The 14,816-nt window shown below is 51.7% G+C and overlaps 1 protein-coding gene across 2 annotated transcripts in view; it reads left to right on the forward strand.

Moving 5' to 3' along the window:
* Positions 1–14,816, forward strand: part of BCL7A (BAF chromatin remodeling complex subunit BCL7A) — a 40,528-nt gene that overhangs the window by 6,212 nt on the left and 19,500 nt on the right. For both annotated transcript variants that reach the window (XM_008005016.3, XM_008005017.3), the window contains exons 2-3: positions 2,689–2,770; positions 7,660–7,756. In XM_008005016.3, coding sequence (XP_008003207.1) covers positions 2,689–2,770; positions 7,660–7,756 — 179 coding nt within the window. The remainder of the gene's footprint in view (positions 1–2,688; positions 2,771–7,659; positions 7,757–14,816) is intronic.

The following is a 14,816-nucleotide window of genomic DNA, read 5'->3' on the forward strand; positions in this document are numbered from 1 at the left end:
GTGCCCTCCCAATGTGTCTGTGGAATCCTGTGTCCTCCCGGGTGCTCACTTGGTGCCTTAAACTTGAGCTCCGCGGCCTCTCCGGGTGGCTGCTTGACTGAGCATAGGTCCAGCCCAGAGGTAGAGTTCTTAATGTCCTTGCCTCTATCCCGAAGCCCCCTCAGTGTCCACACCTAGAAATACAGTTTCTCATCGCTGAGGTAACTTGAGAACTCGGTGAAGAGGTTGCCAGTCGGGGCAGAGAGAGGCACGGAAGCCTGGCTGCATTCAGCTTGTAGCCTGTGGTGGTCTTGAGCCTCACTGGGAAGCAGCTGCAAACTTGCATCTTGGCTGATTTGCGGCCACAAAGCCCAGATCTCTGGCACACTTTCTGCCCTGAAAGGTGTCTTGTGTGTTACAAGTCAATTACTTTTTTTTTTTTTTCCCCCCAAACACAATCAAACCTTGAATGGGTTGATTTACTGGGAAGCTGGTCCAGGGCTCATGAGTAATGAATGGCTTTGGCCAATCTGCATGGGGTCCTGGCAATTTGTCATTCTTCCTCCAGCTTCTGTTACCTTGGCGCTCCTTTAGAATGATTCTTGGTTTTCATGGGAAGCAGAATAGCAGGAGGTGGTGTCTGGGGTCCAAGCCCAAATCTAATTCTCTTCTGCCACTTCCTATCTGTGAGACCCCAAGCTAGTGGTATAACCTCTCTGTGCATCCTGTTTCTGCATCTGTAAAAAGAGTGACAGTCGTCCCCCTCTTGTAGCCTGTTGGGAATCCCAGGGAGAGAGGGTGTGTGAGTAAAGTGCTTGGCGTGGAGCCTGGCATGTAACAGCCTGGGCACACAATGGCTATTGTGATGGTTGCGCTAACAACTGAGGTTCTTCCCAGGAGTACCCTGTCTCTTCTGGACACCTTCTGATGGCTCAGAATGGAGGAGGGGAAAGGTGGGCATTGTGGTTTGTCTGCTCTGCCCACAGGAGGCAGGAGACTGGCCAGTAGACTTAAGACACCCGTCTTTCCTGCATCGTTTCTGGGTGAAAATGTGCAAGGAGGGGGAGCAGAGAGGCTGGTCTCAACAGCTGTGCTGGGTGAAGGGTTTGAGTGCTGGCTCTGGGAGAATGAGTTCACCTTCACTGCCCTGTGCCTCAGTTTCTTAATCTGTCAAATGGGGAAGTTGCCATTTCCTGCCAGATGAGCCGGCACAGTACTTGGTACATAGAAGGCACTAGGAATGGCCATTGGTATAATAAGAAAAGCCGGGCCGTGGTGTCCTCTGAGGGAACACATGGGACCCGAGCAGGCAGGGTTTTTGGGGGTGAGGTGTCTGTGGTTTCGGCTGGCTGGCTTTGAGTATGCTCTGTCATCCCGCAACCCTCGTGGTGACAGGGTGGGAGTCCTGTAACCTGTCACACCAGCATGTGAGGGCCGTGTGCCCCACAAGGGGGTGACCTAAGGCTGAGTTTGGGCAGAGAGTCCAGAAAAGGTGCCAGGCAGTTCACGGACAGAGGTGCTTGTGCCACAGAGAATTCTTGGTTCTGGGAACTTTTGTCACTAAAATTGCTGAGGACTTGGGCAGCTATGTCGCCTGTACCAGGGGTGTGCCTGCCCCGACAGCCCCTGCTGGGGCCCTTAAATCTGCCAGCCTCCTAGCTGAGCCATCAGTGGCTCCCTTGGTGGCCTCACACATCTCCTATCTGGCAGAGCCTTGATTTAGAAGCCTCGGTTCCAACCCAGCCCTGCTTCTGGGGGGCTCTCCTGAGCCTCAGTCCCCTCAGGGGTGTGGCTGCTGGGCCTTTCAGGCTGTAAGGGACAAGTGGAGTGCAGGGAGTCAAGGACAGGAGGTGGCTGGCTGTAGCAGTAATCGGAACAATGGCAGTGGCTCGGAGCGGAGTGGTGGGGTGGAGGAGAGGGTGGCCATTGTTACCTCCAGTGAACACTGGTCCTGTTTGCTTCTGTGGCTTGTAAGTTTCTCCTCATCCACAAATCTGCCTCTCATAGTGAGGGGTCTGGACTTGGTCCTTCAGGTGTTTGTAATGCAGCTGGGGCGACCTTGCAGATAGGGTCGCTAGGAGCCCCGAATCATGGGTGCAGGTCCCCTCCCACCCGGCTGCCACCCACAGATTCAGGCCGTGTAACCTCCTTTCGGGCTGAGGTCACCACTCCCTGGCTCTCCTTGGCCGCCTCGAAGGGCGTTCTTCCGGCAGTGTGGGCGGCGCCCCGGCTTGCCTGCTTCTGCCTCCCCGACCTCCGACGCATTGCCCAGAGGGCAGGAGGAGCCCCGGGGTGTCCTTGGTGACGACTCCACCCCCGACAGGAGGAATCGGCCTGCTGGCCTGAAGGCGTCTCTGCTGCCCAGAAGGGCTCGGGTGGCCCAGTTCACTGGCTGAGTGGCATTGGCAGTGACACAGGGGGACCTGGGCCTGACTCCCGCCACCCATAGGAGGCCTTGTAATGGCAGCCCCGCCATTTTTTGGCGACAGCCTGGAGAGGGCAGCCACCCTGTGTGGTGTAACGGGGTGGAGAAACCAGGCTTAGTTGGGTGATGTGGCCTGCCCAGGGGCTTCTGCTACTGAGGGTGGAGCTGGGATTCAAACCCTCATCTGTGTGATCTGGAGCTTGCTCTCAGCCCCAGAGGAGTGTGGCCTGTGTCCCCCAGGGATGAAGAGTCCGCAGTAACAGGCTCTTCCTCGTCCTCCTCAGGGAGAAGAAATGGGTGACCGTTGGTGACACATCCCTACGAATCTACAAATGGGTCCCTGTGACGGAGCCCAAGGTTGACGACGTGAGTATGGAGGGCTGGTCCCCTGGGGTGGGCCACCCATTCGTGCTCCTCCCACCATGCGGAGGGAGGTTGTTTGCTGCTACCCACCGTGCTGGGGCTCTGGGACCAAGAGCCCCTGGGATTAAAAGGACCCAGCTTAGACTTGGGGAGGCTGCTGGACCAGTCCCCACCCCTCCTACTCCAGCCCAGAGTCTGGCCCTCAGAGCAGTGGGGGTGGGGAACATCCTGCAAGGTGTGTCCTCTTCTTCTTCCTTCCTCTTCCTTCCTCTTCTTCTTCTTCTTCTTTTTTTTTTTTTTGATACAGAGTCTCACTCTGTTGCCCAGGCTGGAGTGCAGTGGCGTGATCTTGACTCACTGCATCCTCTGCCTCGTAGGTTCAAGAGATTCTTCAGCCTTAGCCTCCCAAGTAGCTGTGATTACAGGTGCGCACCACCGCATGGGCCAATTTTTTGTATTTTTAGTAGAATGGGGTTTTACCGTGTTGGCCAGGCTGGTCTCGAACTCCTGACCTCAGATGATCCACCTGCCTGGGCCTCCCAAAGTGCTGGAGTTAAAGTGTGAACCACCGCGCCTGACCTGCAAGTTGTGTCTTCTGGGCTGAGCGCCCTCCCCAGGGCTTGGCACTGTGTTTTGGGGCAGGTGTGGTGGCGCCCACAGATAGGCATGTTCTCCCCACCTTTGTGGTTCTGTTCCTGAGCCTCTGACCATCTGCCAGGCCCTGGGCTGATGCCTCACATGCAGCATCTCTGTTATTTTTCCTACTCAGCCTGTGGAGTTGATGTTTTTAACTCTCCTCTGTACAAGGGAGGACACAGGCTCAGAGAGGTGAAGCCACTTGCCTAGAGTCACACAGCTCACCTCAGAGCTGTGAATGGAGCCCAGGTCTGTCTGACTCCAAAGCGCATGTTCTCTCTGCGCTTGGAGAAGCTTCTGGTGAGTGGAGCTGGTGGTGACAGGGCCCCCCCCCCGGGCCCCCCGGGGGTTAGGAAAGCCTGGTGCAGGGATGCGGGGTCTCCAAGAGGGCTCCAGGAGGGGTGGCGCCATCCCGACTTCCACCACTAGAGGGAGCGCGAGGCGCTGTCCTGTGATGGCTGGCAACTGCCCCGAGCAGACAGGGCTCTCCAACTTAGTGGCTCCCAGGCCAGTTACCTCCAGAGACCCCTCTCATTTCCATCCCAAATCAAGAACAGTCTCCCCCATAGGCCTTTGCCCGGGCTGTTCCCCCCTGCCTGGACTGCCTTCCCTATTTACCCAAACTCAGTCCTTCTACCCGGGAAGATGGCACAGACTAACCCACATGGCTGTAGCCACTCCTGAGAGCGACATGAGGTCATGATTGGTAGATTTGGGGTGGGGGAAGTATGTGGGGGTCCAGCTTCCTCCAAAAAGACAGGGGCTAAGTTTCTCCGCCCATCTTCAGTTACCTGCCCTGCAAGCCTTGGGTCTCTGAGCAGGGCTGTGGCTCCATTCTTCACCCCGTGATCACATGCTCATCCCTGAACGTGGGCTTTTGTTGTCCCTTCTGGTTCTAGCCTGGGCTCCTGGAACCACCAGAGCTGCTTTCCCCAAAGGGACTGAGCCTTAGTCTCTCTCTACATCTCCCAGGGAAGAGCAGGGCAGGCCCCTCGAAGGCAGCTCCTGGCTCCAGCTCCTGTCTGTGCCTTGCCCACCATTAGGTGTAGAAACCCCGGTTGCATTTGAGAAGATGTGGTCCCTGCTCTCAAGGAATTTCTAATCTCGTTGGGGGAAGATAATTATAGAATAGCATGAAACAGATATCAGGGAAGTGCCAAATGGAATATGATCAAGGGGAAAATGTAAGCTCTGGGCCATCAGGAAGGACCTGGCAGCTCTAGGCTTCAAGGGACCGTTGGATTTGGAGGCAGACAGACCAGCCCCGATTAACCTGTGATGTTGGGCAGGTGACCCCACCTTGCTGGGCCTTAGTCCCCTCTTTTGTGTAATGGAGCAGTAACATCCAACTCGCGGTTTCTGCAACAGAGCAAAAGCAATATATTACCACGGAGAATACTGAGCACTGTGTCGGCTGTGCAGACGGTGCCGAGAAATGCAAATTCCCTCTTCATCTGTGAACCAGGATGTGCCACGTGCCACTCCCCCACCCCCTTTCCCTCTGGGGCAATGGTTCTCAGCCTGGCTGAGCACCTGGAGAAGATGCAGATTCCTGGGCCCCACACCTGGTCGCTAAGTCTCTGTAGGTTGGGACTGGGAATCTGCCTGGTGGAGGGAGAGCTTTTGATTGTTTTAAACACTCAGTATCTGGTTATATCCATTTGTTACCTTAGAACTCTTGAAAATTTCGTCCTTTTAAATAGGTAAAACATGTTACAAAATTCAAACTCAAAACGGTTTCTTAATTAAGACAATTTACATATCATAGAAGTCACTTTTTTTTTTTTTTTAAGAGACAGGGTCTCTGTGCCCAGTCTAGAGTACAATGGCAGGATCATAACTCACTGCAGCCTCGACCCACTGCGCTCAAGCTATCCTTCTATCGCTGCCTCCTAAGTAGCTGGGACTGCAGGCATGCACACCTGGCTAATTTATTTATTATTTTCATTTATTTATTCATTTATTTTTTGAGACAGAGTCTCACTCTGTTGCCAGACTGGAGTGCAGTGGCATGATCTTGGCTCACTGCAACCTCCCCCTCTTGAGTTCAAGCAATTCTCCTGCCTCAGCCTCCCAAGTAGATAGGACTACAGGCGCCACCTCCACGCCCAGCTCATTTTTGTATTTTTAGTAGAGACGGGATTTCACCTTGTTGGCCAGGATGGTCTCAAGCTCTTGACATCATGATCCGCCTGCCTCGGCCTCCCAAAGTGCCGGGATTACAGACGTGGGCCACCATGCCCGGCCGCACACCTGGCTTATTTATTTTTTTATTTAATAGAGACAGGGTCTGGCTATGTTGCTCGGGCTGGTCTCAAACTCCTGGCCTCAAGCCATCTTCCTGCCTGAGCCTCCCAAAGTGCTGGGATTACAGGCTTGAGCCACCGTGCCCGGCCAGCAGTCACTCTTTTAAAGTATTCAGTTCAGTGAATATATTCACAGAGTTGTGCAACTGTCACCTCTGTAATTCCAGAACATTCTCATCACCCCCAAAAAGGAACTCACACCCATTAGGAGTCACTCCCCATTCCCCTCGCCTGCCCCTGGCAACCACCAATCCACCTTTTGTCTGTTTGGATTTGTGTATCTTCAGATGTTACTCTTTTACTGCATATCTTTTTAAAATCTGCCTCTCATCCCTGCCTGTACCCCCCATCCCCACCCCAGTTCTTGCCCCTGGAGGCGCCCAGTGTTGCCAGGTTTTGTTTATTTTTCTAAAGGGAGCCTTCGCTCGCAAACATGCATGTAAATACACGCATGCACACACACACAGGCGCGCACACATGCGCACACACACATTCTTTGCTTGGTGAGGCTCACATATCCTGCATCTTTCTTACATATGTGTGGGCAATATTGACATATTTTAATGTGTTAGTATTTTGCAGATCACCCCATGTTAGTCTGTGAAGAACCACGTTACTCCCTGTAATTGTTGTATCGGATTTCATTGAATGAATGTACCATGATTGGTTTAACGAGTCTCCTACCGTTGAGCCCAGGTTGTTTCTAACATGATTTCTGACTTCATGTGAATCCCACCAGGACCTTGGGAACTGCCCTTCCATGTCTACAGCCTTTTGTTAAAAAAAAAAAAAAAAAAAAAATGGGCCAGGCGCGGTGGCTCACGCCTATAATCCCGGCACTTTGGGATGCTGAGGCGGGCGGATCACGAGGTCAGGAGATCGAGACCATCCTGGCTAACACAGTGAAACCCCGTATCTACTAAAAATGCAAAAAATTAGCCGGGCATGGTGGAGAGTGCCTGTAGTCCCAGCTACTCTGGAGGCTGAGGCAGGAGAATGGCATGAACCCGGGAGGCGGAGCTTGCAGTGAGCCGAGATTGCGCCACTGCACTCCAGCCTGGACGATAGAGCGAGACTCCGTCTCAAGAAAAAAAAAAAAAATGGAATGACCGGGCATGGTGGCTCACATCTATAATCCCAGGACTTTGGGAGGCTGAGGCAGCAGATCACGAGGTTAGGAGTTCGAGACCAGCCTGGCCAAAATATTGGTGAAACCCGTCTCCACTAAAAATACAAAAATTAGCCTGGTGTGATGGTGTGTGCCTCTAGCCCCAGCTATTTGGGAGGCTGAGGCAAAAGAATCGCTTGAATCCGGGAGTTGGAGGTTGCAGGGAGCCATGGTCGCACCACGGCACTCTAGCCTGGGTGACAGAGCGAGATTCTGTCTCAAAAAAAAAAAAAGGAATGGCACAAAAAGCATCCCCACCCTCCCTCCTTTCTCCTGGGGTCTTCCCTCCTAACTCCTCCTGCACATTTGTGCTGGAGGTCGGCAGAGTACACTTTGAGAAAGGCTGCCCCAGGGGGCCTGCAGCTGGCGCAAATGAGTGACCTCTGGGTCACCTGGCATTACTTTGTACCTGCTCTGGGCTGACGGCGGCCTCTTCCCCAGATACTCTCCCTAAAAGAGGAGGCAGGTCCTGCCAGCCGGGCGTTTCCACACTGCTGCTGCCAGTCCCAGAAACAGGCAGGCTTATTTCCCAGGGTGCTGGAGCTGGGCCAGCCTCAGAACCCTCCCCTCTGTGGGGCTCTTTGATTCCACAGCGGGCGAGATCCAGAGGCCAATCCCGAATAGGACGCGTTCAAATGCAGGCCCAGGAAAGCGCTCCGGAGGCCTGGGGGCTCCAGGAGGCTTCCACGGAATAAAATATTCACGCCACTCCCCAGGGGCTCAGAGCACGCGCACACACATGCGATCTGGTGACTTGGTTTCTGCTCCATTCTCCCCTGCAGAAAAACAAGAATAAGAAAAAAGGCAAGGACGAGAAGTGTGGCTCAGAGGTGACCACTCCGGAGAACAGTTCCTCCCCAGGGATGATGGACATGCATGGTGAGTGCCCGTGGCCTGCCAGCCTCTCCTGCCCAACCTAGGGCCTTGGCCAAGCACTCGGTCATGTTTTTGTTTCTCCAGCAGGTTTGTTCACATTCCAGGCAAGGGGTAGGAGGGCTGGGCAGGGCCCGGAGGCCTCTGTGCCAAGGAGAAGACTCAGCAGAGGAGAGCAAGTTTCTTTTCCCAGCGTACCAAGCCAAGAGACATAAACTAAGCCAGAGACATAGAAATCAGACCCTCTCCTCACCCAGGGACAGGAACCACACAGGAGAGGGTTCTGTCAGCCTCCTATGCTCAGGAAGATTGTTTGGATGTATGTTTCTTACCCCCCTCATTATATAAATGAGGATGTATGTTTCTTACCCCATTATATAAATGGCTATAAATGGGGTTTCTTACCATTTATAAGATGGCTATATAAATGGGGTTTCTTACCCCATTTATATAAATGGCTGTGTTTCCCGTTTTGTTTTGGCTGCTGGAAATCTCCAAACTGGATTTTGTTTGTTTGTTTGTTTTGGTTTGGTTTGTTTTGTTTTGAGATGGAGTCTGATGGAGTCTCGCTCTGTTGCCTAGGCTGGAGTGCAGTGGCGTGGTCTTGGCTCACTACAATCTATGCCTCCTGGGTTCAAGCAATTTTCCTGCCTCAGCCTCCCAAGTAGCTGGGACTACAGACATGCGCCACCATCCCTGACCAATTTTTATATTTTTTAGTAGAGACGGGGTTCCACCATGTTGGCAAGGCTGGTCTCGAACTCCTGGCCTCAAGTGGCCTGCCCGCCATGGCCTCCAAAAGTGCTGGGATTACAGACATGAACCACGGTACCCGGCCTCCAAACTGGATTTCTGACTTCACGTTAATCCCACCAGGACTTTGGGAACTGCCCTTCCATGTCTACAGCCTAACTCCCTTTGCTGTTTAATTTCAAATGTTGTAACTTAACCAGGTACGGGGAACACACACCTGCAGTCCTAGCTCCTCGGGAGGCTGAGGCGGGAGGATCACTTGAGCCCAGGAGTTCAAGGCTGCAGTGTGCTATGATCACACCTGAGAGTAACTGTTGCATTCCAGCCTGGGCAATACAGTGAGATCCCATCTCTTCAAAAGGCAAAAAAACCAAAAAAGTTGTAACCTAGGTCCATCCACCAAATTCAGATGGTGCTGTGTGCCATCGTTTCCTGTTGCTGGTGTCTGTTTCTGTTTTGACCTTTTTATTTGAGAGGAAACGTGCAGATGATATGTGTACGCCTCCGTGAAATGTTCCCAAACTGCACACACCCGTGTCACCACCCAGGTCAAAACACAGAACGTTCCGAGCCGGTCCCCAGTGTCCCCCACGGGTCCTCACGGTTGTCTCCATCCACCCAAGGAAAACGCCCTCAGAAATTCAAACCTACAGCTCCTCTTTGTTTTTTGTTTTTTTGGTTTTTTGGTTTTTTGGTTTTTTTTTTTTGAGGCAGAGTCTCGCTCCTGTCACCCAGGCTGGCGTGCAGTGGTGCGATCTCAACTCACTGCAACCTCTACCTCCTGGGTTCAAGCAATTCTTCTGCCTCAGCCTCCTGAGTAGCTGGGATTACAGGCTTGTGCTACCATGCCTGGCTAATTTTCTTTTTATTTTAGTAGATAGTAGGTTTCACTGTGTTGCCCAGGCTGGTCTCCAACTCCTGGTCTCAAACACCCGCCTTGGCCTCCCAAAGTGCTAGAATTTATAGGTGTGAGCCACCGCGCCCGTCCCTAAAGCTTCATGAAAATTAAGTTGGCTTTCCACATTTGAAAATCAGTAAATCTCCATCCTGTCATCCCTTGAGAAATCACATCTGGCAGCCCCATAGCTGAGTGCTCCCTTGAGGCAGGGGCTGCCTGGAACTGCCTGAAGCCAGACCGCCTTCCCTTATGAAGAGTGTGGCACCTCCAGGCCCACCTGGGTCACCCACTGCCTCTTTATCACCTGTCTGGCCTGCTAAGACAAGAGCCTGCAGCCCCTGCCTTTTTCAGTCTCTTGACCCTCATTTCAATGTCTTTGTACTTTTGACCACCAGAACCTTTGGTCCAGCCAGGTAGTAGTAGATAAATAACTAAATAAGAAACTGGAAGGGAATATTGGTTTGCTGGAGTTTCTGACCTCTCCAGACGCAGGGCTGTCTTGTTCCAGGGAAGAAAGGCCAGCAAACCTCCCCACGTGCCCAAATTGACCTATCTGGAAAACGCAGTCACCAGTTCCAAGGATACGGGGACTGGTAGGTTTCTGAGCGGGCTTTAGAAAATCACAGTGGTGGTGGCTCACGCCTGTAATCTCAGCCCTTCAGGAGGCCGAGGCAGGTGAATCACGAGGTCGGGAGTTCAAGACCAGCCTGGCCAACGTGGTGAAACCCTGTCTCTACTAAAAATACAAAAAATGGGCGCGGTGGCTCACACTTGTAATCCCAGCACTTTGGGAGGCTGAGGCAGGCGGATCACGAGGTCAGGAGATCGAGACCATCCTGGCTAACACGGTGAAACCCCGTCTCTACTAAAAATGCAAAAAATTAGCCTGGCGTGGCAGCGGGCGCCTGTAGTCCCAGCTACTTGGGAGGCTGAGGCAGGAGAATGGCGTGAACCCGGGAGGCGGAGCTTCTAGTGAGCTGAGATCGCGCCACTGCACTCCAGCCTGGGCGATAGAGCGAGACTCCGTCTCAAAAAAAAAAAAAAAACCTTGGCATGGGACCAAGCGCAGTGGTTCACACCCGTAATCCCAGCACTTCGGGAGGTCGAGTTAGAAGGATCACTTGAGCCCAGGAGCTTGAGACTAGCCTGGGCAACATAGGGAGACCTCATTTCTACAAAAAAATAATAGGCCGGGTGCGGTGGCTCACACCTGTAATCCCAGCACTTTGGGAGGCTGAGGTGGGTGGATCACGAGGTCAGGAGATTGAGACCAACCTGGCTAACACGGTGAAACCCTGTCTCTACTAAAAATACAAAAAAATTAGCTGGCCATGGTGGCGGGCACCTGTAGTCCCAGCTGCTTGGAAGGGTGAGGCAGGAGAATGGTGTGTACCCAGGAGGCAGAGCTTGAAGTGAGCCAAGATTGTACCACTGCTCTCCAGCCTGGGCGACAGAGTGAGACTCTGTCTAAAAAAAAAAAAAAAAAAAAAAGATTAAAAATTAATAATAAATTTAGCTGGGTGTGGTGACACGCACCTATAGTCACAGCTACTCTGGAGGCTGAGGTGGGAGGATCACTTGAACCTGGGAGTTGGAGGCTGCAGTGAAAGGTAATTGTACCACTGCATTCCAGTCTGGGCAACAGAGCAAGACCCCATCTCTTTAAAAAAACAAAAACAAAACAAAACAACAACAACAACAACAACAAAATATATATATATATATATAATGATAATAAATATTTTATTTTGGGCCAGGCATGGTGGCTTATGCCTGTCATCCCAGCACTTTAGGAGGCTGAGGTGGGAGGATCATTTGAAGTCAGGAGTTAGAGACCAGCCTGGCCAATATGGTGAAATCCCATCTCTACTAAAAATACAAAAATGATTGAGTGTGGTGCTACACACCTGTAACTTGGGAGGCTAAGGCAGGAGAATTGCTTGAACCTGGGAGGCGGAGGTTGCAGTGAGCTGAGATCATGCCACTGCACTCCAGCATGGGCGACGGAGCAAGACTCCATCAAAAAAGAAAAAATTGTTTTATTTTATTCAAAAATAGAGACAGGGTCTTGCTGTGTTGCCCAGGCTGGTTTCAAACTCCTGAGTTCAAGCAATCCTCCTCCCTCAACCTCCCAAAGTGCTGGAAGTATAGGCATGAGCCACTATGCCCAGCCTATAATAAAAATTTGAAAAAACCTTGGCCTGTTAACAGCTAACATTTATGAAACCGTCACAACGTGCCAAGTATCATGCTAAGCATCATTGCCTCGTTTGAGTCTAATTACCAACCCCATTTTACAGACGGAGAAACTAAGGCCCAGTGAGGTGAAGTAACATGCATGGTTAGCAAGTTCATAATTTGCAGTGCCATTGCTGGCATTTGAGGTCCTTTGAAGACAGAATCCAGGTTTGTGGCTGGGCTTGGTGGCTCACACCTGTAATCCCAGCACTTTGGGAGGCCAAGTTGAGAGGATCATTTAAGGTCAGGAGTTGGAGACCAGCCTGGCCAAACATGGTGAAACCCTGTCTCTACTAAAAATACAAAACTTAGCTGGGCATGGTGGCGGGCACCTGTAATCCCAGCTACTCGGGAGGCTGAGGCAGGAAAATCCCCTGAACTGGGAAGGGAGGGTTGCGGTGAGCCAAGATCACGCCACTGCACTCCAGCCTGGGCAAGAGAGTGAGGCCGCGTCTCCATAAAAAAAAAAGATCCAGGTTTGTGACCTGGACGAACTCTCCAGAAGAATCTAGAATGCTGAACAAACCAAGTCCCCAGCCACAGAGGCCCTGTTCACTTTCTCATTTTCATTTTCGTGCACGTGCGGCCGAAACCCAGTCAGACTGCAGTCGTGTGAATGGGAAGGTCAGGGAAAGGTGTGGGCTGGGCGAGTTTTCTGAAAGGCATCCAGTGGGAGGATGGGTATAGCAGGAGATGAAGGGAGAGGGTGGTGCCCCGGGCCCTTTAGTCCACAAGACTCAGCTGAAGTTAGCCCAAGTATTGGTGTCACGCTGTTACCAGGCTACCAGGCTGGACCAGACATTAAACATTAGTGCTCATTGTCATTCATTAACACAGCCTCACAACCTCAGGAACCTATGGGGCCAGCTTCTTGCACACGTGCTTGCCGTAGGAAGTTTAGATTTTCTCGAGGGAGAAATCGGGGAGCATACATCCTTTTTTTTTGTTTGTTTAAGTCCCAGAATTCACAAGAGGATGCTTTTGTGTAACGAGCACCCCAGAGTACAGTTAAAATCAGATCCAGGTCACCCGTGTGGGGCCGCCTGACTGCCTGGTGCTTCCTTGGCAGGTTGAGGTAGAGGAGGGACATGGGGCTGGGAGTTGGGCAGATGGGTCCAGCAAGTGGCTCTTCTGCTCCCAGCCTCAGTTTCCCCCTCTGGAAAGTGAAGGTGGTAATGGCACCTTTCCAGCGGGTTGTAGGGAGGATTCCACGAGGTGACCAGAAATGCTTTTGCTTAGTGCCTGGCACAGTGGCAGGTGCCCAGGTCTGTTGGGATGTCTCTGTCTCCTCATGTTTACAAAAGTGGCCATCGCCCTGGGTGCAGCATGGCCCCCAGAAAGGCTGCTTCATATTGTGTTGGTTTTGAAACCTCCACTTGGGTCTCTGCTGTTTCAAACGACTCTCCTAGGTTGGGCATAGTGGCTCAGGCCTATGATCTCCGTGCTTTGGGAGGCCAAGACAGGAGGATCACTTGAGCTCAGGGGTCCAAGACAGCCTGGGCAACATAGTGAGGCCCCATCTCTACAAAAAAATTAAAAAATTAGCCAGATGCAGTGGCACATGCCTGTGGCCCCAGCTACCCAGGAGGCAGAGGCAGGAGGATAGCTTGAGCCTAGGAGTTCAAGGCTGCAGTGAGCTATGATTCTGCTGCTGTACTCCAGCCTGGGTGACAGAGCAAGACCCTGTCTCTAAAAATAAAAAATACATAGATGGCTGGGCGTGGTGGCTCACTCCTGTAACCCCAGCATTTTGGGAGGTTGAGGTGAGCAGATCACCTAAGGTCAGTAGTTCAAGAGCAGCCTGGCCAACACGGCAAAACCCCGTCTCTACTAAAAAATAATAACTAACAAAAATTAACTGGGCATGGTGGTGCATGCCTGTAATCCCAGCTACCTGGGAGGCTGAGGCATGAGAATCGCTTGAACCAGGAGGTGGAGATTATAGTGAGCCGAGATCGCGCCACTGCACTCCAGCCTGGGTGACAGACTCCATCTCAGAAAACTAAATAGAGTGACTATGTGCTTGAGAAGGGGGTGCAGGACAAGGGGAGTTGCAGCCCGGGCCCCAGCTCTGCCCGCAGCCCCACTGTGGATGCCATTGCTGATTACCCCTTCTCTTTCTTTGTATTGTAAAGGGTTTTGTTGTTAAGAACAGTAGAGAGGGGAATACAATCCCCCTATACACTCCACCTTGATTTTCATGAACATGATGCCATATTTGTCTCATCTATTTTTTCGATGTGTTAAATTTTTGTATTTAAAATATAATTCACATATAAAAAATACACAGCTAGTGGCCAGGTGCGGTGGCTCACACCTGTAATCCCAGCACTTTGGGAGGCTGAGGTGGGCAGATCGCCTGAGGCCAATAGTTCGAGACCAGCCTGGCCAACATGGTGAAACCTGTCTCTACTAAAAATACAAAACTCAACCAGGTATGGTGACAGGCTCCTGTAATCTACTTGGGAGGCTGAGGCAGGAGAATTGTTTGAACCCAGGAGGCGGAGGTTGCAGTGAGCCCAGACTGTACCATTGCACTCCAATCTGGGCAACAGAGCGAGACTCTGTCTCAAAAAAAAAAAAAAAGTGTCAAAGTTCAGAGCACCCTAACACTGGCCTGCAGCCTGCACTGAAGCATTTTCTGGTAAATTTCCCTGCCTCATGACATTCAAGTCTGCACCTAAACGTCACAGCATGCATTGCTAAAAACAGGATGTTTCTACATACCCACTGTCCCATGATCATTTCTAACGAAATTAACCAACAGTTCCTTAATAGCTTTTAAAACCCAGACCATATTCAGATTCCCCAGTTGTTCCAAAGTGTTACAGCTGGCACCTTCGAAACAGGATGCAAATAATTTCCATACATCATATTTAGTCGAGTCTCCTAGCTTTCTTTATTCTAAAATCATCTCCCCTCCCCCACTTTTTTTGAATTTTTTTTAATATGATACTGACTTTAAGGGAGTGGACCATGTGTCCCGTGGAATGTGCCACCTCCTGCTGTCTCTCTCTCCCTTTTATTTCCTATCAAGTGGAACTCGGCTCCGGGCTGCATCAGTCACACAGAGCGTCTTGGCAGCCCCACCTCACGGACCATGCCATGTCTTCCGTGTCGCTTCTCTGCCAGACACACAAGGCGTCTGGTTTCCAAACCCAGAATGAGGCCTCAAAT

The sequence above is a fragment of the Chlorocebus sabaeus genome, chromosome 11, assembly GCF_047675955.1.
Source record: "Chlorocebus sabaeus isolate Y175 chromosome 11, mChlSab1.0.hap1, whole genome shotgun sequence".
Classification (NCBI taxonomy): Eukaryota; Metazoa; Chordata; class Mammalia; order Primates; family Cercopithecidae; genus Chlorocebus; species Chlorocebus sabaeus.